General features: G+C 42.5%; 3 protein-coding genes and 1 pseudogene across 3 annotated transcripts in view; 3 read left to right on the forward strand and 1 right to left on the reverse strand.

Moving 5' to 3' along the window:
* Positions 1–23,871, reverse strand: part of LOC119887775 — an 878,746-nt pseudogene that overhangs the window by 403,260 nt on the left and 451,615 nt on the right.
* The window catches only part of LOC119899948 (gastrula zinc finger protein XlCGF57.1-like), an 80,657-nt gene continuing 61,402 nt past the window's right edge, over positions 4,617–23,871 (forward strand). The window contains exon 1 of the mRNA XM_038714995.1: positions 4,617–5,055. Coding sequence (XP_038570923.1) covers positions 5,035–5,055 — 21 coding nt within the window. The 5' untranslated portion in view covers positions 4,617–5,034. The remainder of the gene's footprint in view (positions 5,056–23,871) is intronic.
* Positions 11,762–13,755, forward strand: LOC119909450 (gastrula zinc finger protein XlCGF8.2DB-like). The gene has a single exon (XM_038727734.1). The coding sequence runs from the start codon at positions 11,829–11,831 to the stop codon at positions 12,900–12,902; it is 1,074 nt and encodes a 357-aa protein (XP_038583662.1). The 5' UTR covers positions 11,762–11,828; the 3' UTR covers positions 12,903–13,755.
* On the forward strand, positions 14,936–19,930 carry LOC119905810 (zinc finger protein OZF-like). Its single transcript, XM_038723187.1, has 2 exons — positions 14,936–15,429; positions 17,934–19,930. The coding sequence occupies exons 1-2, from the start codon at positions 15,354–15,356 to the stop codon at positions 19,370–19,372; spliced, it is 1,515 nt and encodes a 504-aa protein (XP_038579115.1). The 5' UTR covers positions 14,936–15,353; the 3' UTR covers positions 19,373–19,930.

Here is a 23,871-nt window from a genome sequence, read left to right on the forward strand (position 1 = left end):
GGCAACATGAGTATAAAGCACAGTTGAGCGTTGTTGTAAAGTGTGGGGTCAGGAGAGTATATGAGTGTGGGTGATTTTGGGGAGAGGGGCATGAGAGTCACTGACAGTGGGGACCCGGGGCCCTGTTGAGGAAGCCCACTGCCATCGGAAAGAAACTGTTCTTGTGGCAAGAGGTTTTGGTCCTGATGGACTGCCGCCTTCTGCCAGAGGGGAGAGTCTGAAACAGTTTGTGCCCGGGGTGGGAGGAGTCAGCTGCAATCTTTCCTGCTCGCCTCAGAGTCCTGGAGGCGTACAGGTCCAGAAGAGAAGGAAGATTGCATCAACTTCTCTGCAGAGCGAATGATGCGCTGCAGCCTGCCCTTGTCCCTGGCAGTGGCAGCAGCGTACCAGATGGTGATGGAGGAGGTGAGGATGGGCTCAGTGATGGTGGTGTAGAAGTGCACCATCATTGTCTTTGGCAGGCTGAGCTTCTTCAGCTGCCGCAGGAAGTAGATCCTCTGCTGGGCCCTCTTGGTGAGGGAGGTGATGTTCAGCTCCCACCTGAGGTCCTGGGAGGTGATGGTGCCCAGGAAGCAGAAGGAGTCCACAGTGGTGACGGGGGAGTCACACAGGATGATGGGGGAGGGTGGGGCTGGGCTCTTTCTGAAGTCCATGACCATCTCCACAGTATTCTGAGCGTTGAGCTCCAGACTGTTCTGGCTGCACCAGGTCACCAGATGGTCGATCTCCCACCTGTAGGCGGACTCATCCTCACCTGAGATGAGCCCAGTGAGGGTGGTGTCATCCGCAAACTTCAGGAGCTTGACAGACTGGTGACTGGAGGTGCAGCTGTTGGTGTACAGGGAGAAGAGAAGGGAGGAAAGAACGCAGCCTTGAGGGGAACCAGTGCTGATGGTCCTGGAATCAGAGACATGTTTTCCCAGCTTCACGTGCTGCTTCCTGTCCGTCAGGAAGTCAGTGATCCACCTGCAGGTGGAGTCAGGCACGCTCAGCTGGGAGAGCTTGTCCTGCAGCAGGGCCAGGATGATGGTGTTAAAAGCAGAGCTGAAGTCCACAAACAGGATCCTGGCGTAGGTTCCTGGGGAGTCCAGGTCTTGGAGGATGTAGTGAAGGACCATGTTTACTGCATCACCTACAGACCTGTTGGCTCTGTAGGCGAACTGCAGGGGGTCCAGGAAGAGGGTCTGTAATGGATTTCAGGTGGGACAACACAAGGACTTCATAACCACAGAGGTCAGGGCGGTCTGTAGTCTGTAGTCGTTTAGTCCAGTGGTCCTTGGTTTTTTGGGGACAGGGATGATGGTGGAGACTTTGAAGCAGGCTGGCACATGGCATGTCTCCAGTGAAGGATTAAAAATGTCTGTGAACACCGGATACAGCTGATCAGTACAGTGCTTCAGGGTGGATGTAGAAACAGAATCCGGCCCAGCTGCTTTGCGAGGTTTCTGCCTCCTGAACAGTCTGTTGACGTCCCTCTCCAGAATGGTAAGAGACGGGGATGAGATGGTGGACTGTGGCCGATCAGTGGTGTGACGGGGGATGGTGTCAGGTCTGTCCCATTGTCTTTCAAAGCGACAGTAAAACTGGTTCAACTCGTTGGCAAGGCGTGAGTCGTTCATGGTTTGGGGGATTTTGGTTTGTAGCTGGTGATCTGTCTGAATCCTCTCTAGACAGAAGCAGAGTCATTATTTGAGAACTGGTGTTGTAGTACAGCTGTTTAGCATTTTGCTAAACCTTAAATCTGGCCCGGTCGCCACTCCTAAACGCCTCTTCCTTTTCCAACCTCAGCTGTCTGAGTTTAGCTGTGAATCAGGGTTTGTCACCCTGGTCCGTGTTGCAATGCAGCTGTCTTCACAGAAACTGATGTAGGACGTCACAGCCTCTGTATACTCATCCAGACTGTTGGTAGCAGTCCTGAAAACATCCCAGTCAGTGCAGTCCAAGCATGCCTGGAGGTTCTCCACAGCTTCACTGGTCCACTGCTTTGATGTCCTCACCACAGATTTACAGATTTTTTGTTTTTGTCTGTATGCAGGAATCAAGTAAACTATGGCGTGGTCAGAGTGTCCCAGTGGAGCTTGGCGTGATAGGCACTGCTAAATGTGGTGTAGCAGTGATCCAAGTGTTCTCCTCTCTGATTGGACACTTTATGAACTGTCTGTATTTGGGGAGTTCTTAGCTGAGGTTTCCTTTGTTAAAGTCAGGAACAATAACTAAGGAGTCCGGGAATGTCCGTTCTACCCACAGTATCTGATCGGCCAGCGTGCGCTGTGCCTCCTGCACGTTGGCCTGCGGTGCGATGTAAACACCGAGCAGAAAGTAGCCTGCAAACTCACGGGGGGAGTAGAACGGTTTACAGTGTATCAGTAAATATTCCAGGTCATGAGAACAGTGAATCACTGTCACGTCATTACACCGGCCATTGTTAATGTAAAAACACCTCCACCTTTTGTTTTGCCAGAGAGTTCCATGTCGCGGTCCGCTCTAGACCTGGAAGCCAGCCAGCTGCAGCGCGGAGTCCGGTATTGATCACACAGCCACGTCTCTGTGAAGCACATAACAGAAGATGAATAAAAGTCTGTTTTTCCCCACCAGTAGCCGAAGTTCGTCCATTTTATTGCACAGTGAGCACATGTTGGAGAGAAATATTCCCGGTAGTTCGGTGTAGTCGACAGCTGAGGTTGGAAAAGGAAGTTTAGGATGGCGACAGGGCCAGGTTTAAGGAGTCAAAGTACAGGTTTAGCAAGATGCTAAACAGCTGTACGCAGAGAGACTACAACACCAGTTCTCAAATAATGACTCTGCGCTGCACCAGGGTATTGGACCTCCTCCGGCGTCTCACCGCATAACAGCGGAAAGTGAAGCCTTGACCAGAATGTCCAATAATTCCACTGATGACACAAGAAAAGTCGTGGAAGCTCGTGGAAAGGTTAATTTTTGCATGTGTGGAGTAACATAATTTCCTTGTGAGCATGTTTTACATGCTCACAACTTACGACCAAAAATAAACACCATACTCTTCATGTATCAACATATACACATATAACATCACAACAACAGCATGTCTAGGTGAACTGAAATGTTAGCTGAATGTCTGTGGGCAAGTCATGAAACGTTACCTGACGCACACATCATGGCTGGAACTCCTATAATAGTGTTGTGTGGCTCGTCCATACAACAGACTTCCCTCTTACGCGTGAGCTTTTTTTGCATGGTCCGAGTCCTCCTGTTCAGTATTACCCAGAGTAAACTTCACTCTCCTCCATGTTTGTTTATTCTGAATGCAAATTTCTTTCCTGCAACACCGGCATGTGTGGAAGAACATAGGAACAAAGTTATTTTTAAATTGGATCTGTTGAGTAATTTTGTTTCTTTCTATTACTATATGCATTAGGCTATGTCTTATGTTTTATGCATTGAGAAACATACGTTATGGAAGTTTTCCTGGGTGTTAAAAATAAACAGAAAAGCAACAGAAAAGTCGGGAGCTCCATCTTTGAGCTGTTCGGTCGAAAGGTTTCATTTGGTTGTAAAGTTACAGCCTTGTGTTGTGTAATGGTAACTATTGAACCCTGAGAATGTGAAATTGCTTTCTAACTGAAGAGGAAGTGATGTCTTAACTGAAGACGCGCCTTGATGAGTGACAGAGAGTTTCATTTGCATTGTATCCCTTGGAAAGCTGCTTGCAATGTAAATGTAAAATTTGAGTAAAGTCCGCTATTGAGCAGATTAAGTCTTTGAAAATGTCAAATGCTGTTCTCATTTTCATTTTAATATGGTCCTGGAAAGCCCACGCAAGTATGTGAACAAGAAAATTGGATCATTGCATTTTAATTTTTACTTAAATAACACATATGTATATATGAAACATTTAAATGCTATTGTGGAATTACATTTTCATTTTCAAATGTGCAAGATAATTTGAATAAAGTCCCAGGAAAACTTCCATACTGGATGCTAATTTTGATGCATACGTTCTTAAACAGAGTGAGGTGAAGTGGTCGCCTCACACACACGCCCGCCGCCAAAGTTGAATTGTCTTTATCTTATTGTATGCGACGCGCAGCACAAATCATTTGAAGAGAGACTGATCCTCACTTTTTGTGAGTTTCCAGAATCTATTACTGTTTAACTAAATAGGACATCAACAGGAGGGAATTCGCATGGCAGTGCATCCCCGCAAAACTACATGAAGTAAAACTACATGGAGCCTATAATTTTAATATAAGTTAAATTGGCTACAGCTGTGTAGCACATAGAAGCCGTTGCCATGGTTACTCAATAGAGTGCCTGCCGTTTTCTCATGTTGCGTAGTCTGCTGACCCTCCACTGCTTGTTTGGGTGGCTGATTTGCAGGCTGGTCAACACATAGACAAGAAATCCCACGAACCTTCTAGAAAGATGAGATCAGTCATAGAAAGAGGAGGAGACCGTGCAAAAATCCCAATACACAAATACCTATAAAAAACAATGTTTGTAAGCTGTTCCTTCAGTTCATCTTGGGGGTCGCGGCTGTTGAAGTTGACTGTATTCAAGTGATATCAAAAGCAAAGAGATTAGGAACAGTAGTTTATTTTGAAAATCAGCACAGAAGAGGTACCGGAAGCAAGTGTACTTCCGGTGGCCAACATGCTAACTTTTCCGTTACCGTGAGATGCAGCCGGAGTTCAGCAGCAGAGCCTGCATGTGAGGATCAACGTGTTTAAGTGGACTCTGTTTAAACTTTCGGGATGTTTCACCTCAGACTCATCTCCTGTTAGCCAAGAATGCTAAAGGAAGTTAGCTTGTTAGCAGGAAGTAGCCGGAGCCGGAGCTCGGCCTCACAGTCGGAGCAGCTTCCATAGAGACCAAACTGTATTTTTCACGGAGCCCAAATGTCCAGATAGAGCTGTCTGAATAGACTCTGTGCTGTTCCCTTTATCTGAACATGTTTAACATCTGAATTATCTCCCGGTGTCCTACGAAGCTAATGCAGTTAGCTTAGCTTGCTAGCTGGAAACAGTCTGGAGGAAAAGCTGCTGTGAATCAGTAAAAATGTCTAAAGTGGAGAACGAGGAGGAACTTTGTGGACAACGCAAACTACTGGACGCTGTTTTCAAGCCTGAAGCAGGTTTGTGCACTTTACTGCTTATTCTCACTGTAAACTGCCTTTACTGCAGTAAAAGTACTAATACCACTCTGTGAAAATACTCCACTGCGAGTAAAAGTCCTGCATTCAAACCTTCTTCACACACCTGCTCCCCGGACTGTTGAGCTCTCATTAAGACAGTGCGACTGTGGCGGCGGCCGGTGGGCTCTGTAGCTGTGTTTATCGTATTTGTACTGACAGTAGGTTATTGTAGGTAATGTGGATCAAAACCGAAACTAGTACGTTAGTAAGTGAAATCTGCAGTAGTGCCCCAAGTAAAGTATATGTTGAAGAGACTGTATTCAAAGTTAGTGCAAGCACTAGGCCTCTATTTTCCAAATATTACAAATAAAGCAGACAAATACTGCAGCTTCTCGAGACTCCTGAAAAAGAGCGTTCTCTTTCTGCCACCATCATCCCTGAGACCTCAAGACCAAGAATGCAAAGAACTGTGGAGAGGCTTCATCACCCAAAACAATAAGCTCACAATCTGATTTATTGCCAAGTAGGTTTAACTTTAAAACAAAGATTTTAGGCTTTGGAACTTTATCAAATAAAAACACAATAAAGGCAAGTTCTTTAACCACAACTGTACACTAACAATGTAATATCTATTTAGAATAATTCCTGCATCATACTTCTTCTGTAGTTTATTTTTTTCAAAGTATATTTTATAAGTTTTATAAGTGGAGAATGTTCTGTAGGCTGCATCACGAGCCAGATGTTTCTTGATTTACTCAGACTGTAACGACAGAATAAGAGTGGATCTGCTGCAGCGGTCTGAGTAACTGGGACCGGGGCGCTCTGTGGGCGTGACTGGCCAGACGGCTGGCACGACTAACCTCGTGGGCCCTTGTGGACCTTCTCAACCCCAAAAACATTGAGAAGACCTCACATTTTGGATTTTCCATCAACTTTAGCAAAACTGCGAAGTTCTACACAGTTGATTTCTCGCCTCAAAAGTTTATTTTGTGATGAAATAGCGTACAAATCTTTTTTCGTTGCTTTTCCCTTCTCGCATGAATGCTTCTTCTTCGTGAGTAGTCTTACACAAGCAGTCATGGCCAGGGGTCGACCAATAATGGGCCTGGCCGATTATCGGCACAGATTTTACACATTTTTACAATAATCTGCATCGCTCATTTTAAAAACATTTAGCCGATACATTTACGTAGCTGACGCTTTTATCAAAAGCGAATTACAATTGCTAGACATGTCAGAGGTCGCACACCTCTGGAGCAACTGAGGGTTAAGTGAAAACAGACTGGGAGTTGTCGCAAAGTAAATACAGTGACATGCACAGTAGGCTAGGCTAACTGTTAAGTGTTATTTACACAGTACTTATATTTTAATAAAAATACCAAAACTAAAACTCTAAAGCATCTGCAAGCGACTCACAAAGCCAAATCTGAGTGTGTTTTTGTTTTATAAAGTCCTCTGTTTTGTCCATCAGATCAGCAGCGTTTTCAAACAAACATCTTCTGATTCACCGTTTTAATCTGGACGGGAGGCGGAAACGTAGCAAAAGGTCTCCGTTTTTGTTACGAAAACAGAGAGAGGCAGTCAGCTGATTGAGTGGCACCGCTCTTTGCATCAGGAAACTCACACTGAAGGATCAGTCTCTCTCTGCCTGATGCGCTGAGTCTGTAAAACTCCGGTTGCAGGTGGCGTGTGAGTGAGATGAGCACAGCTGCGACAGTTTAACATGATCGCTCTTGTGCATGTTACTCCACTTGTCTGATTGCTGCTCAACTCTAATTGTAAATGATTATGTGGACACATTAATCTCTTCTTGTCTGAGATGGACTTTGGTGCTAGCTAGCTTTGAAAACCGCTCACACAGCGTAGTGAAACATTTTAGCTGCTGTTGAAAATTTGTCTGGCAAGTACTGCATCATCTGATCGGCTTTTCTTATCTGCCTTTTTAGTGACCACTGATCAAACTAGTTAAATCCATTATCGGTCGATTATGATCGGTGACCGATCGATCGGAGCACACTTACTCTAAGCTTTTTAAATAGTGTTAAAATCTAAAAGGACAGTAAAAGATACAGTGCAGTGTAAGTTATCAATCTACTAGTTAAAGGCAGGGGTAAAAAGAAAAGTCTTCAGTCTTAATTTAAAAGAACTGACAGTTTCAGCAGACCTGCAGTTATCTGGGAGTTTGTTCCAAATATACGGAGCATAATAACTGAACGCTGCTTCTCCTTGTTTAGTTGTGACTCTGGGGACAGAAAGCAGACCTGCCCCAGACGACCTGAGAGGTCTGAATGATTCATAACGAAGCAGAAGTTCAGAAATGTATTTTGGCCCTAAACCATTTAGTGCTTTATAAACTAACAGCAGGATTTTGAAATCAATTTTTTGACATACAGGAAGCCAATGTAAAGACCTCAGAACTGGAGTGATGTGATCCACCTTTTTGGTCTTAGTGAGGACTCGAGCAGCTGCGTTCTGAATCAGCTGCAGCTGTCTGATGGATTTCTTAGGGAGCCTGTAAAGACACCGTTACAGTAGTCGAGTCGACTGAAGATATATGCATGGATATGTTTTTCCAGGTCTTGCTGAGACATAAGTCCTTTAATCCTTGATATATTCTTCAGGTGATAGTAGGCTGAATTTGTAATTGTCTTAATGTGGCTCCTCAAATTCAGGTCTGAGTCCATGACTACACCAAGATTTCTGGCTTGATTTGTGGTTCTTAACATTAGAGATTGAAGTCGAGCACTGACTTTCAATCGTTCCTCCCTAACTCCAGTTTTATCCTTGTTTAATTGAAGAAAATTCTGGCACATCCAGTCTTTGACCTGCTCAGTACAGTTACTCAGCACCTGTATGGGATCGTAGTCCCCTGGTGAAATGGTTATGTAAATCTGTGTGTCATCTGCATAATTATGGTAACATATTTTGTTGGTTTTCATAATCTGAGCCAGTGGAAGCATGTAAATGTTAAACAAAAGAGGTCCCAGAATGGAGCCTTGGGGAACTCCACATGTCATTTTTGTCAGCTCAGATGTGTGATTACCTATAGACACAAAGTAGTCCCTGTCCTTTAAGTAGGATTCAAACCAGTTTAGTACTGTGCCAGAAAGTCCAACCCAGTTTTCAAGTCTGTCTAGTAATATGTTGTGGTCAACTGTGTCGAATGCAGCACTGAGATCCAATAATACTAAGACTGAAATTCTGCCACTGTCACAATGTTTAAATGGATATCATTGAAGACCTTAACAAGAGCCATCTCAGTGCTGTGGTGTGGTCGAAAACCTGACTGCAAGACATCAAAACAGTTATTTAGTGCCAAGAAAGCACTAAGCTGTTGAAAAACAGCTTTTTCAATGATTTTATTTAAAAATAGGAGATTTGAGATGGGCCTATAAGTGCTCATTTTTTTAAGATTGACTTAATGACTGCAGTTTTCATGGCCTGTAGAGAATATTATAAAAACTTATATAAATCACAAATCGATCCATCTAGCTCTAACATGGATGCATTTCTGAACAATATAGATTTGCCAAGGTTAGATGATGAACAGGAAGCTCTCTTACATATGCCGAATAATAAAGGTCACACCTGGTATAATACACTCCGACCAAACAGGATTTGTTAAGGGCAGGCACTCCACCAACAATACACACCTGGCTACTTAATGTAATAGACTATGCCACTATTCATAACCTGGAAACTACAGTTGTTTCTTTTGATGCAGAGAAAGCATTTGACAGAGTAAATTGGAAATTTCTATTCGCTACTTTATATAAATTTGGATTTGGAAACTCTTTCATAGATTGGATTAAAATCTTATACAGTTCCCCAAGAGCTTCTGTCAGGATAAACGATCATACTTCTCCATACTTTAGTCTTCTGACTGGTATCAGGCAGGGTTGCCTACTCTCTCCCTCGCTATTTGCCATTTTTATAGAACGGGGAATTAAAGGAATTCAAACAGAAAATGTACACCATAAAATAAGCCTTTATGCAGATGATGTATTGCTTTTCCTCCTAAACTCACAAACTTCTATTTCTGAGACAATCACACTTATAGATAAATTCTCATCCATTTCAGACTACTCCATTAACTGGAGTAAATCCATAGTTTTACTTGTAATGTGTGATTCCCAGAGTAAATTTACCACACTGCTATAGTCTGGGAATATTAAATATCTGGGTGTCAATATTTCCTCCAGGCTGTCAGAACTAACATGGCTAAACTACACGCCTTTACTTAAATCAATAGAGGATGACCTTGTAAAATGGATATCATTGCCTGTCTCCACCATAAAAATGATGGTCCTACCTAAAATCAATTACCTGTTTTCAATGTTACCCACCAAACCCTCTGCTGTCTGGTTTAAATCACTGGACTGAAACATCTCAAAATTTTTGTGGAAAAATAAACCCCCACGAATCAGTTTAAAAACTCTGCAAAAAGCAAAAGATTGTGGTGGTTTAGAACTGCCATATTTTTCTCATTACTTTCCTGTCCAATAGACTACAGTATCTCAAAATGGATCAATCAAAGCCCCCTGGACCACTCATGGATGTACATAGAACAAACAAGGAAATTATTATTATTAAATTAAAATTTCCGATATGCCATTCATCAGTTCCAGCATTAAACATTATACCATAAGTGTCCCAGAGAAAAGGGCTGCATGATCATTTACACAGTCTGAGCATCTATGTTTTGGGGAACAAAAGATGGAGAAGAACAGCTACTGAGGAAAACAATCAACAACCCCACATCCCTGACCTAAACCCCACACATGTGGACAGACTGGAATAACAAGAACAATAATAAAGATGGAATTTCGGTTCTCGGAGGGGTCTGGCGGCTGGTTGTTGGAGGGGTGGGGGACCAGGAAGAAGGGGGTTGACGCGGTGGGTTGGGGATGCGGGCTGGTTCTTTTTTGAACTGGTTTGAACTCCTTGGGATTTTGGTGCTTGGACTGGATGCTTGGTGGTTGTACGAGGATCCTGTGTGGGAAGGATTGTGCTTTGGGGTGTGTCGATGGTTGTTTTGTGGTCGGGTCGTGGGGTGCTGGGAGATTCCTGCCCCTAAGTGGGTCCTAGGGGCTGGGTTTATCTGGTGACTTCCTGGGGCTCAGGGGCTGTTGCTGCTGTCGCGGGGTGACTGGTGTCTCTTTTCTTTGGGTGGGGGGGAATGCTTTGCTGCTGGGGAGGGAAGGGTGCGGGGGGTGGGTGTTTTCTGGCCTGGCCTGGGTGGCCTTGCTTCCTGCGTGTGGGTGGACCTTCGGGTCTGGGCCCTAGGGGCCGTTGGGCCATACTGTTCCTGGGCTGGGTCCTTGCCGCCCCGGACCTGCTCCCTTGTGGGGGTGGCGAGTTGTGCCAGCTTCGATAGCCTGATGATGCTCGGGGTGCTCCTGATTGTGTGGTAGCAGAGAGGTGGGGGGCTGCGGGGCTGCGTCGGGGGTTTGGTAACTCTGGGTCTGTGGTGGGTCTGCGCGATGCCCCCCCCCCCCCGGACCCGTCCTTGGGCTGGGCAGTGTTGTCGCTGACTCTGGGGTGCAGCCGGTGCTAGAGGGGCTCTTGCTATAAGCCCTGGGGTTTGGGTGTTTTGGTTGTTCAGTCTGCGGCGGTTAGGTGCTGGTTGGGGGGGGGGGCACTGGTCTATGTTGTGTACACGCGTTGTTTGGGCGTCTGTTGGTTGGGCCGGGGTCTTCCGTGTTTGCGTCAGAACAACAGAGTGAATTAGATTTTTGTGACATTAATTTCAAGGAATTTCTGATTTTTGTTCCTGAAAGTTGAGACTTTCATCTAGGATTTTTTTTCTCGGTTTATTAACCCTCACCCTGGCTTTGTATTTTTTAGACACGTAAAATAGTCAAACTAAATACGTGAAAACAGTTAGGGTAATTTAAATATAGCCTACAGATGGGCTACATCTAAGAAATTGGCCTGTTATTTAATTAAGATTTCCTCCCTAAAATCACAGAGGCTGCAGGGCTCGCTGTAGGCTTAATGCTGATGTGTTTCCTAATTTAATTTCATCTGTAACCACAAGATAAAATCTAAACATATTTTATGAAATGGTGTATTAATATCCTACTTCTCATCATTAACACTGAGTACAGATGTGCTGTGTAGTCCGCATACAGGGTAACCTCGAGTAAACCACGAACAAAACCTGCTCGGAGCAGTTTAGAGATGCAGTGTAAATTGCCATCACCTATCCACCTTTCGTAGTACAGACTGTTCAAATACGTTTTACGAAATATTTATTTCTCCACACATTTAAGACAGTAGTGGTATCAGTGGTCTGAATGTATATAATGTATGTATTTCATTATTCTCCACAGACGTCCAGCTGCTGTTGGTGAGTAAAGAAGAGGCTCCCCCTGAGCAGCAGGAGTGGAGGCCCAGTCTGGACCAGGATTACCCACCAGAGCCCCCACACATTAAAGAGGAGTGGAGCCCCAGTCTGGACCAGGAGGACCCACCAGAGCCCCCGCACATTAAAGAGGAGTGGAGCCCCAGTCTGGACCAGGAGGACCCACCAGAGCCCCCACACATTAAAGAAGAACAGGAGGAGCTCTGGACCAGTCAGGAGGGAGAGCAGCTTCAAGGACTGGAGGAGGCTGATATCACCAAGTTTACATTCACTCCTGTCCCTGTGAAGAGTGAAGAAAATGATGAAGAGAAACCTCAGTCCTCACAGCTTCATCAAAGACTAACTGAACAGATGAAAACAGAAGCTGATGGAGAGGACTGTGGAGGACCAGAACCAGCCAGGAACTCAGATCCAGATAGACATTTAAAACCAGCTGCTCCTGACAGGATTTCAAACTCCTCTGAACCGGAGTCTGATGATAGTTTTGATTGGGAGGAGATCAGGAAACAAGCTGAATGTGCTACAAGCTTTGACCACAAGGTACATTTGCAGGAAAATAATGGAATCCAAACAGGAGAGAAACTATTTAGTTGCTCAATCTGTGGCAGAAGATTCCTCTGGAAGAAGTCCTTAATGACTCATATGATACTTCATTCAGAAGGAAAATGTTTCAGCTGCTCTGTTTGTAAAAAAACATTTAAATGCAGGGTAAAGTTTGTGAAGCATGTGAGATTTCACACAGTGGAGAAACGCTACGTTTGTTCCTTCTGTGGTAAAAGATTCCCACACAACTCAAATTTGACCCGACACTTAACAGTTCATACTGGAGAAAAACCTTTCAGCTGCTCAGTTTGTTTAAAAAGTTTTGGTAACAGAGACACTTTGTCCCAACACATGAGAGTCCACACAGGAGAGAAACCCTTCAGTTGTTCTCTCTGTGGTAGAAGATACGCAAATAAGTCACTTCTGAAAGAACACATGAGAATCCACACAGGAGAGAAACCCTTCACATGTTCAGTTTGTAAAAGAAGTTTTCGTGTCAGAGACCAGTTGTCCAAACACATGAGAATCCACACAGGGGAGAAACCCTGCAGTTGTTCTGTCTGTGGTAAAATAATTGCAAAAAAGTCACGTCTGAAACAACACATGAGAATCCACACAGGAGAAAAACCTTTTACATGCTCAGTTTGTAAAAGAAGTTTTCGTGTCAGAGACCATTTGTCCAGACACATGAGAATCCACACTGGGAAGAATCTATTTAGTTGCTCTGTCTGTGGTAAAACATGTGTTGGAAATATGAGTAGACACATGAAAACCCACAGAAAGGAGAAACCATTTTGTTGCACTGTATGTAATAAAAGATACACTCGGCTTGAGCATCTTAAAAAGCACAAGTGTGCTGGTGAGAGCAGTGGAAGTAAATGAAGCTGCAACTAAGGGCAATACCAGTAGGTATGGGCTACATTACTGCAGGAATCACTGTTTAAACTAATCTGTATAAAACTGATCAATGAACAGTATATGATGTGAATATTTCTGAGTGAGGATGAATGTTGTGCAGCTGAAACAAATGTAGTTTAAAAGTGAGTTTTTCATTATCTGCTGATAGTCTGAATGTGTTTTGACATAATTTAATTAAATACGAAATCGGCAAGATTTTATTAACGTGAAATAGACGTCTAAAACTTAACAGTCAGTGTGAGCTTACAGACATATTTTCCACTTCCAAATAAATCATTAATAGGCTGACCTGCTGGGTCAGACTGTGACTTTACAATCACAGGTCCACAAGTAAACTGTGCCTTATTTTGTTTGTTAGGCCTACATAGCTTCATCTTCAGGAAGCCAATTGCTACCAGCATCTTGTCCCTTCAGATTAAATACCTTATTTAAAAATTGAATGTAGCCTTTTAGGCCTACCTTATCATTCATTAAGGAAATTCCAGTCCGGCAAACGATGAACGAGCAACGCTGTATAAAATGCAATTGTTAATGTATTGAGTCTGTCATCCACTTCGGATCGGCTGTTCTGAAACCGAAAAGTTGGGACTTTCTGAAACAGAACCCAGGTGAGATCATCTCTGTTTTTTGTCTTGTAAAATAATAGACTCTTCTTGTACCAATTATTGACTGACTCCAGTATGTTTTTCTGACTACAAGTCAAGCTTTTGGGTTTTCAGTTGGCCTTGCCATTAATGTTTTGGCAGCGTTTATTCTGGCGGTATCAGGTGACTCCCCTGCGTCTTCAGTGCACATTAAAAATAGAATGTTTGAAATGTTGAAAACTGTTGTCATGGTTTTGAGTTAACCAAACATAATTTGGGCCGCACCTTTGTGACATCATTTCAAGCTTCATTGCTGCGGGATCCTGGTTCCCCTCCACTCGGGAGATGGCGAAATTGTCCTCCCCAAGTATGCCCTGCACCACCTTACAAAAGGCGCTCAGTGTTTTGCCTGTGAGGCCTCCACCTGAGTTTGAATATCAGTAATAATAAAGATTATAAGTAAATAAGGCAGAGCTAATTGCAAAGGGCCTATAGGTATGCGAAAGGGAAATAAATGAATTATACCTGTGCACAAAATGTTGGATTTTTGGCGGCTCTGATCTGTGAAGCGTTTAAAAGCCTGGAGATGTCCTCCCATGCCAATTACTTATCAGCGCTGGTTAATCTTGGGCTGAATTTGCCTTTTTATAACATGCTTCCTCTGTTCAGCAAATTCAGCAAGCAGTAGTGCTGCTTATTCCCTCCAGTTCAGTTTTCTTTTGAAATCCACGGTGGCTATGATTGGATCATAAAATCCAGGCTATAAATAGGCAAGTCAGTAAACAGCTCTCCGGTTTAAAATTTGTAAATAAGAAGCGGTGGATAACGTGCAGGAAACTTTTTTCTTTAATTTCCAATGTGCATATCATAATGTATTCTCTGGAAAATTCTTTATTGTCAAACGTGTTCATGTAAACCCCTCTTCACCATTTAAGGTGAATGTATTTGAGAATATTCTTAAAGAAGGAAATCTAGTGATTCTCTGTGATTGGTCCTTGCCTATGTTGTCATCCAAAATCCTGTTTGTGAACCAGCTCTGCAACTGACACTTAAGATTTACTCCTACACTTAACTTAAATTAGGACTGAGATGTTCCATGAGTAAAGTTCCAGAAACTTTAAGACTTTAAAACAGACACTACTAACCTTTTTAAATGCAGAAATTACTCATCTTTTATTTTCTGATATTACTATAATTTAACTAACACGTCCTGCTGTTGTCATAAGATGGAAGTATTTTTCTTTTTTAGAAATGTATCATACATTTATTCAGCAGGATGGAAGTGGCTGTTGAAGTTGACTCTTCACCTGATATCAGATCAAAGAGACGCAAAGTGAGATTAGGAACCGTAGTTTATTTTGGAAATCAGCACAGAATTGCTACCGGAAGCAAGTGTACTTCCGGTGGCTAACATGCTAACTTTTCCCGGTAAGTTACCGTGAGATGCAGCCGGAGTTCAGCAGCAGAGCCTGCATGTGAGGATCAACGTGTTTAAGTGGACTCTGTTTAAACTTTCGGGATGTTTCACCTCAGACTCATCTCCTGTTAGCCAAGAATGCTAAAGGAAGTTAGCTTGTTAGCAGGAAGTAGCCGGAGCCGGAGCTCGGCCTCACAGTCGGAGCAGCTTCCATAGAGACCAAACTGTATTTTTCACGGAGCCCAAATGTCCAAATGTCCAGATAGAGCTGTCTGAATAGACTCTGTGCTGTTCCCTTTATCTGAACATGTTTAACATCTGAATTATCTCCCGCTGTCCTACGAAGCTAATGCAGTTAGCTTAGCTTGCTAGCTGGAAACAGTCTGCAGGAAAAGCTGCTGTGAATCAGTAAAAATGTCTAAAGTGGAGAACGAGGAGGAACTTTGTGGACAACGCAAACTACTGGACGCTGTTTTCAAGCCTGGAGCAGGTTTGTACACTGTACTTCAGACCCACGTGTCTAAACAGTCAGAAAAACAGCCTGTTTTCCGTTCGTGTCGATTCGTTTTCCAGCTGATCGAAGAGGGTTTAAATTTTAAAGTCTTTATTCAGCTGAAGAAGAAGGAGGGAACACTAAAAGTAATCTGAAAAGGAACTACTAACTTAAGCTATCAGACAAAATGTAGTAGATGAAAAAGTAAAGTACAAGTACCTCATTAAAGAACCTGGATGTTGGAGATGTATTAAACAAGATGGCCCTGTAAAGTGTTGTCCTGTTGTTTGCCCACCACACATTTATTATTATTTAAACCAAGCTAATATCCATCAGACCATACTTTTAAAAAAAATATTATCCAGTGCGACCATTTCACTCACACATCCCCTAAAAATAGATAAGTGAATGAAAGCAACCCACAAAAATGAAACTGTTGAATTGTTATTATACTAGTGGCATACTATCCAGTATACTATTCGAGGTCTACAAAATTTCCTTTGGATGATGTCTAAAATGAAACCTCGGGGTGGATGATGTCATTGGGTGCATGTGTTCTCGCACAGTTAAATCGTTAAAAAATTGGTAGACTATTAACTTACGTTACAAGTCGCAGTGGATATTTTACGCACAGACCTGGTAAAGAAACAGTGAACACACAGGGTGCAGATGTTGGTTTCAGTTGTTTGATTGGCTGCGTCATTAAAAAGCACATAGAGAGGCGAGTCAAGCCGGGGTGTTTACCTGAGGTGTAGGTGTGTGCGTTTCAGTGTGGGGAGCAAAGCATACTTAAAAACAATAATAAGAATGTTCGTGGTCATTAAAACCTCCTTTCACAGGGTGATAGCCTATAATGTGAAAATTTAAAAAACATTTGCTGGGGGGGCGCGGTTTTACAATCATGATGCCGGCTCAACGTCGGGATGTCTGTCAGCCATCGCTGATGGACGATGGCATCGTCTATCAGCCCAACCCTACCACCTAACTCTAATTAAACCATATATCTAATTAAATATCTTTCAAGTGAATTACTGATATACTCCAACACACAGACTTTCTACCTTTAAGTTGAAGAGGTTCACCATTCAGAATGAACACTAGTATCATCGAAAGGGGGGAAAAAATAGCGAAGAAGACAAGGCAGGGTAGGGTTAGGGTTAAGACAAGACAGGGTACTCCTATAATTCACTGATTTACTTTTGCACTTAACACGTTAGCTAACACAACTTAAATAGCGTTCTCTTAGCCAGTACCATCCATAAGACCTCAAACCCAAGAAAGATGATTGAAGAGGCAGCAGTTCTCCAAGGTAACAGCCATATTGGTGCATAAATATTAAGAATTATTATTTAAATAAAACCAAATACAAAAGTAGGGTAACCACAACTGCACACCCAACAATGTAATGTCTCTTTAGAATAATAAAGCAACTCTCTCCTCCTACTTCTGTTCGTTAGTTTTTCACAAGCAAATAATTTTCTGTACATCATGAGCTACATGTCTCTTGATTTACGTTTAAATGTTACATTATCCAGAATGTAAAGTCAGAATACCAGCGGTACGACTATCTTACAGTGGCCTTTCCTCTGCTGTTGCTCTGTTGTCATCTGCTACAGTGGTCTGTGTGGCTGTGGGACCAGAGAGCTTCCTCAGCAAGACTGGCCGGCTGGCTTGCTAGCTCCCATTTAATGTTAGCTGTACTGGTGCATTTTGTTGTTCAACATGTTCAACTCTTCATAAAGCCTGTGTGCTCATCAGTGTCACTTTTCGCCAACTGATCTGTCAGAGCCTGGATGGGGCAGGACATTAAACAAAGTCTGACGTACTACATCAAACTTTGAAATGTTACACAAAATTATTATTGAGAAGTTAGGACTTCGTATTAAAAAGTTTACAAGACCAATGTAAAGCTTTTTTCTTGCACAAGGATTTAATGGATAAAAACAACCCCCAGAAATGAAACGGCTGTAACTGGATTTTATATGAAACTAGTGGTAAGATAGCCTTATACTAACAGTATGCTACTAACTAAACTTTATGTTTTATTTAATGTTATAATGTTAAAGTAATAAACTAAAATATACTAGTTCCTCATGCAGGTTGTGGACTGCGTCTGCAGAGGACAGATGTAGATTTAGCCAGAGCCAGGATGCCAGTGTGCCAATATGTACTGTATTTCTTGTTTGTGCGAGTTAAATGCCAGTATTTTGTGCATTTCCTTTTTAATCAAGCAAGTAGACTCATAGTACCATTTGTACCATTATATCGCAATTGAAAATTGCAATATTGTCTGCAGTAACCGCATTATGACTTTTCTCTAAATTGTGCAGCCCTACTGGCCTCCTGTGACTAACTGGCCAATGAAATCTTGGTCTGACTGATGGTTTAGTTGACTATTAGAAGGCAGCTTGAAGTCTCAGAAATTAGTGGTGTCAGTGGTTTTAAATGTTAACAGGACATTAGTTTTCTAAAACGTGTATGTATTTCATTATTCTCAACAGACATCCAGCTTCTGTTGGTGAGTAAAGAAGAGGTTCCCCCTGAGCAGCAGGAGAGGAGCCCCAGTCTGGACCAGGAGGACCCACCAGAGCCCCCACACATGAAAGAGGAGTGGAGCCCCAATCTGGACCAGGAGGACCCGCCAGAGCCCCCACACATGAAAGAGGAGTGGAGCCCCAATCTGGACCAGGAGGACCCACCAGAGCCCCCACACATTAAAGAGGAACAGGAGGAGTTCTGGACCAGTCAGGAGGGAGATGAGCTTCCACAGCTGGAGGAGGCTGATATCACCACGGTCACATTCACTTCTGTCCCTGTGAAGAGTGAAGAAGACGATGAAGAGAAACCTCTGTCCTCACAGCTTCATCAAAGACTAACTGAACAGATGGAAACAGAAGCTGATGGAGAGGACTGTGGAGGACCAGAACCATCCAGGAACTCAGATCCAGATAGACATTTACGACCAGATAGTTCAGACTCCTCTGAACCTGAGACTGATGATAGTTGTGACTGGGAGGAGATCGAGAAATGTCAGTCAGGTTCAAACCCTCTGCAAAACAATGAAGTAGCTGTAAGTGATGTGGAATGTAATAATGGGAAGAAATCATGTAGCTCCTCTGAATGTGCTACAAGCTTTGGCTGCAAGGGACATCTGCAGGAACACAATGAACTCGAAACAGCAGAGAATGCATTTAGTTGCTCAGATTGTGGTAAAAGATTCCTCTGCAAGAGCTCCTTAATGGATCATATGAGGCTTCATACAGAACAAAAACATTTCAGCTGCTCAGTTTGTGAAAAAACTTTTGAGTTTAAAGAATATCTTGCGAGGCACATGAAAGTTCACTCACAGAAGAGACCATTTAGTTGTTCAGTTTGTAAAAAATCATTTAAATGGAGATGTAAGTGTTTGAATCATATGAGAATCCACACAGGGGAGAAACCCTTCAGTTGTTCTGTCTGTGGTAGAAGATTCACACTAAGCTCAGGTTTGAGCTCACATTTAAAGGTTCATACAGGAGAAAAACCCTTCAGCTGCTCAGTTTGTAAAAAATGTTTCCGTCAAAGAAGCTATTTTTCTAGACACATGAGAATCCACACAGGGAAGAAAGACTTCAGCTGTTCTGTCTGTAGTAAAACATTTGGCCAAAGTTCAGATATGAACAAACACTTGAGAGTCCATACAGGAGAAAAACCTTTTAGCTGCTCAGTTTGTAAAAAATGTTTCCGTCAAAGAAGCAGTTTGTCCTCACACATGAGATTACACACAGGCGAGAAAGACTTCAGCTGTTCTGTCTGTAATAAAACATTTGGCCAAAGTTCAGATATGAACAAACACTTGAGAGTCCATACAGGAGAAAAACCTTTTAGCTGCTCAGTTTGTAAAAAAAGTTTCAGTCAAAGAAGCAGTTTGTCCAGACACATGAAAATCCACACAGGGTAGAAGCCAAGTAGTTGAAGCGTTTGTGATAAAACATTCACTGGGTTCGAATATCTCAAAATACAGAAGTGTGCTGGTGAGAGCAGTGGAAGTAAATGAAGCTGCAGAGATGCTCGTTGAGCCAATTCCTTCCAGCAGGACTGAAGTACTGAAGGCAAGACTTGGCTCAACACTGATCAGTTCAGAACTGTGATACAGACAAAATAAGTGAAGCTTCATATTTTCAGCTAAGATGAAGCCATCCGGTCATTTTAATTATGGTTTTCTTTTGTTTGTTTTTTACTAGGGGTGTAACAATTCTCCAAATACACGTTTCGATTCATACCTCTATTTTTGTTTCCTGTTTTTTGGAGGGCATTATTATTATTATTATTATTATTATGTTTATTATCATCATCATTATTATTTCCATCTCAGGTTAAAGTAGTCTAACTTGCGGCCATGATCACTCAACCATGACTGGACCAAAATAGTCACGTGACGTGCATTTGGAAGACAATAAAATAACTGTATGGTGTAATATGTACAAAATATAGACCTACAGCTTGTCCTAACTTTAAATACAGTGTCTCACACATTTACTTTAATTGGGCGGGCCGCCCACGTAGGGGTGATTGATATTACAATATTAAAATGAACAAAATTATAAAGGCAACCCTTTTGTTTTTTCCGCCATTCATCATGAGCTGAACTCAAAGATCTAAGACTTTCTCTTTGCACACAAAAGGCCTATTTCTCTCAAATATTCACTCACAAATCTGTCTAAATATGTGTTAGTGAGCACTTCTCCTTTGCCCAGATAATCCATCCACCTCACAGGTGTGGCAGATCAAGATGCTGATCTGAAAGCATGGGGATTGCACAGGTGTGCCTTATGCTGGCCACAATAAAAAGGCCTTAGGCTGGCCACAATAAAAGGCCACTCCAAAATGTGCAGTTTCACTGTATTGGAGGGGTCAGGAGACCAGTCGGTATCTGGTGTGAACACCATTGGCCTCACGCAGTACAACACATCTCCTTCGCATAGAGTTGATCAGGTTGTTGATTGTGGCCTGTGGAGTGTTGGTCCACTCCTCTTCAATGAATGTGCGAAGTTGCAGTCAGGTCGAGACCCCGATGAGGACGACGAGCATGCAGATGAGCTTCACTGAGACGGTTCCTGACAGTTTGTGCAGAAATTCTTTGGTTATGCAAACCAATTGTTGCAGCAGCTGTCCAGGTGGCTGGTCTCAGACGATCTTGGAGGTGAAGATTCTATCTTATCTAATTAGCTCAGTTAGCCGTGCAATTGTGGTCATAGCTGACCCAGATTGAGAGCTCGGAGAACCAAGGACTGGAGGTTTTCAGGCCAGGATAACAGCAGGGAGCAGCGTCAGGCGGGCAACCAAACCTCACTCAGCACCAGTGGCAGCTGGTGAAAATATTTTAGGTGGGCTGTGCGATATCCAGTCAGTTTCAGAAACCGTCGCAATACAATTGAACACAAACTGCAGAATACAAGTGCTTTGTGAAATAGTCAGAAATGATTTAATGCAAATATTATATTAATATACAAAAATATTAACAGAGAAAGTGGCATGAAAAGTACAATTAGGCTTCCTCTAATTTGTACTTCAGTAGAGTAGGCCAACCTAAGTTACTGTTACCACTGGAAATAACCACATCTTAACACTTCAGAGCTGCCTATTAACTTTACAGCTGACCTCTGTGGCCAACAGACAGTGGGTGGAAATGTCAGATATCTCATCTGCCTGAACAGCAAGATAATCTGCATTTTTTACTTCTTCCAGAATGTAATCTATAAGAATTGACAGCATGCAGTCCTAAAGTCTTTGAGGTGCCTTTGGTAGCTGTCTTAAGGTGCGCCTCCAACACACTGTCCAGCAAGGCAAAAAGATCTACTGAAAACGCCAGGGTTGTCAGAGGATGCGGTCTCATTGTGGCCGCGCAAGGCCGATGTTACCTCTGCCTAGCATGGCTAGCTTCACTGTGTTTTCCATCCATTCCAATCTTCTCAGATAAATGTATCGTGTCGTTTACTCCTGTAACAGTCCGTGATGTATCCGTGAGTGAGTTAGCAGGAAGTTAATTTCCCCCCCAAACATAATTATTTAGCCTGTATTTTATATATTACACATTATTGTGCATTTTAAATACACATATATTTAAAAAGGTAATTACTGTTTATTTAAAAAAAGTTTATTTTAAAAAGAAAAATCTAAATACTTTCTACCCATAGACTGTCTATAAAAAGTTTCCACCACAGGGGAGGGCGGCGCCCTAGTGCCCTCTGTTGGCCAGCCGCCACTGCTCAGCACCTTCCGAGTGAACGGGACTGAACACAAAGACCAACAGGGAAAACTACAGAGGTGATTTACAGTTTCACAGATAAATTAACTTTTTACTAAACCGCAGACAGCTGCTAACTTCATCAGGAGCTAATTAGCTCTGTTAGCTGTGCAGCTAGCTGTCCTATTAGCTGACTGAGCCCCGGGTGCCAAGAGCCAAACCGGACGAAAACAGGTTTTTGTGAAAAGTGAAATAAAGTCATATAATTTGCCATTTCATACAGAAGACCATTGGAGCTAAGTGCAGATGAATCCAGAAATTAAAAAGATGAAAGAACTTTGACTCTAAACGGTTATGTTTTCAAGATAACCTGCCAATTTTGGTGAGTTTTTGTCCAGCAGATTTTGCTGCACGGACAGTTTAAGGGGAGAAAAAGAAGAAAGAAAGAATAATAATAATAATGAGAACAGCTCCAGCAGCTTTGCTGCCCAGCTCCCTTATCAGTGACGTTAGTGAGCAGAGGATGGTAAGCAAACTTCATTTTACATTCACATAATCTTTATGGATTTATACATTAGCTAGCCTCTGTTCTTGTGTTAAACAGTCATATCCTTGAGTTTATCCACGGCATGCTTGCTTTAAGTTTTGTCAAAGTTGCATTATAGTTGTTGAGTAAAGCAGGTTAGGCTTTTGGAGTCAACCAGCAAGCAACGATTTTCAGTTTGACACAAGATTCAAGAGTCTGCGATCTGATTTTCATACAGCACTGAATGGATAAATGCATGGAATAGGCTGAAAATACATCAAATAAGCAAAACACACTAGCATGGCTCCCTCAGTGCTTTGCTGTGAAGTCAAGGTAAATCTATAATCTGTAGGGATTGGGATAAGTGTCCCTCTGATATGAAAGGTGCTCCTCAAATGACCCAGCAGACTTAATGAGGATTGAGTTAGTGCGCAGAGGTCCATTTCCTAGAAGAGGTTTCTATTAAAGATTGTCACAGAGACAGGCTTTTTACAGGAGGGAGGGATTGTAGTGAGAACACTGTGGTGTCAGGTGTTGAGTGGGCAGCAATGATAAAATTGTTTACATGGTGGAAAACCAGAAAACATGGGAATGCTGTGCAGTGACATATTGGCTTCCTGCCATCCAACCAGTGTGCAGCTCAAGAATTGAAATGGCCGCTTAGTGTTAGTAAAATTTAAACAATGGTCACTGTGTAGTTGTGACATGACGACCTCACAAGTCCTGAGGGCTTTTTTAAAGGCCCAGTTTCTGAATAAGGGAAGTTTGCATTTCTCCCTTGATATGTTCACAGTATTTATACGACAACTAGACCTGCTTTATAATCAAAAACCCACATGTAAATTTTTAGAGGACAAGTCCTTAGTTTGATGCAGTCATTGTAATTTTCACCAGTGCTGTCTCTGTGCTATGATGACGGAGAAAGTCACACAACTGATTTTTTACTGCTTTCTCTTAAACCTCTTTTACACCAACCCTGTTTTCAAGCGTTACAAAAAGAACAGACAAACTCACCCAGTGGAAATGTAAAAGATGTCAAACCTTTATTTGAAGCACCTTTACCCATGTGGGGGACAGCTTGTCCCCGGGTTCCTGGTCTGAGCCGCTGTAAATCACCTTGGTGCTGTATTCCCTGTCGTCAAACTGGCCTCCTTCGAAATCTGACACCGTTTTTATTTTCTGTGACTAACTGGCCAATGAACCCAAAGCAAATAACAACAGAATGGCTCCAGCAGAAGAAAATACGCCTTCAGAGTCCTGACTTCAACCCAACACTCCTTTATGACTCGTACAATGAAGAAACTTCAAGACTTAAAAACCGACACTATTAACCCCTTTAAATGTGACTTATCGAGACTGATAGTCAAATGCAGACTTTAATTTAAAACTGTAATGTTTCTCGATGATTCATCATCAGGGGTTGATTCATAGTCTGAGTGTTCAACAAACACGTCCTGCTGTTGTTTCTTTTATAGAAATGTATCAGACATTTGTTCAGCAGGATAGAAGAGGCTGTTAGAGTTGACTGTATTTACCTGATATCAGAATCAGATTTATTGGCCAAGTATGTGAACACATTTCAGTGACATCTTTTAAACACGTCCCAATACTTATCTGTATGAAGCCTTTTATTAATGCCACCACCACTCTGTTTAATTTCAACATGTCTCATCTGTTTTATCAATAT

This window comes from Micropterus salmoides, unplaced genomic scaffold (assembly GCF_014851395.1).
Source record: "Micropterus salmoides isolate LMB-PRFRI ecotype aquatic unplaced genomic scaffold, ASM1485139v1 Ms_hic_scaffold_1, whole genome shotgun sequence".
NCBI classification, from domain to species: Eukaryota; Metazoa; Chordata; class Actinopteri; order Centrarchiformes; family Centrarchidae; genus Micropterus; species Micropterus salmoides.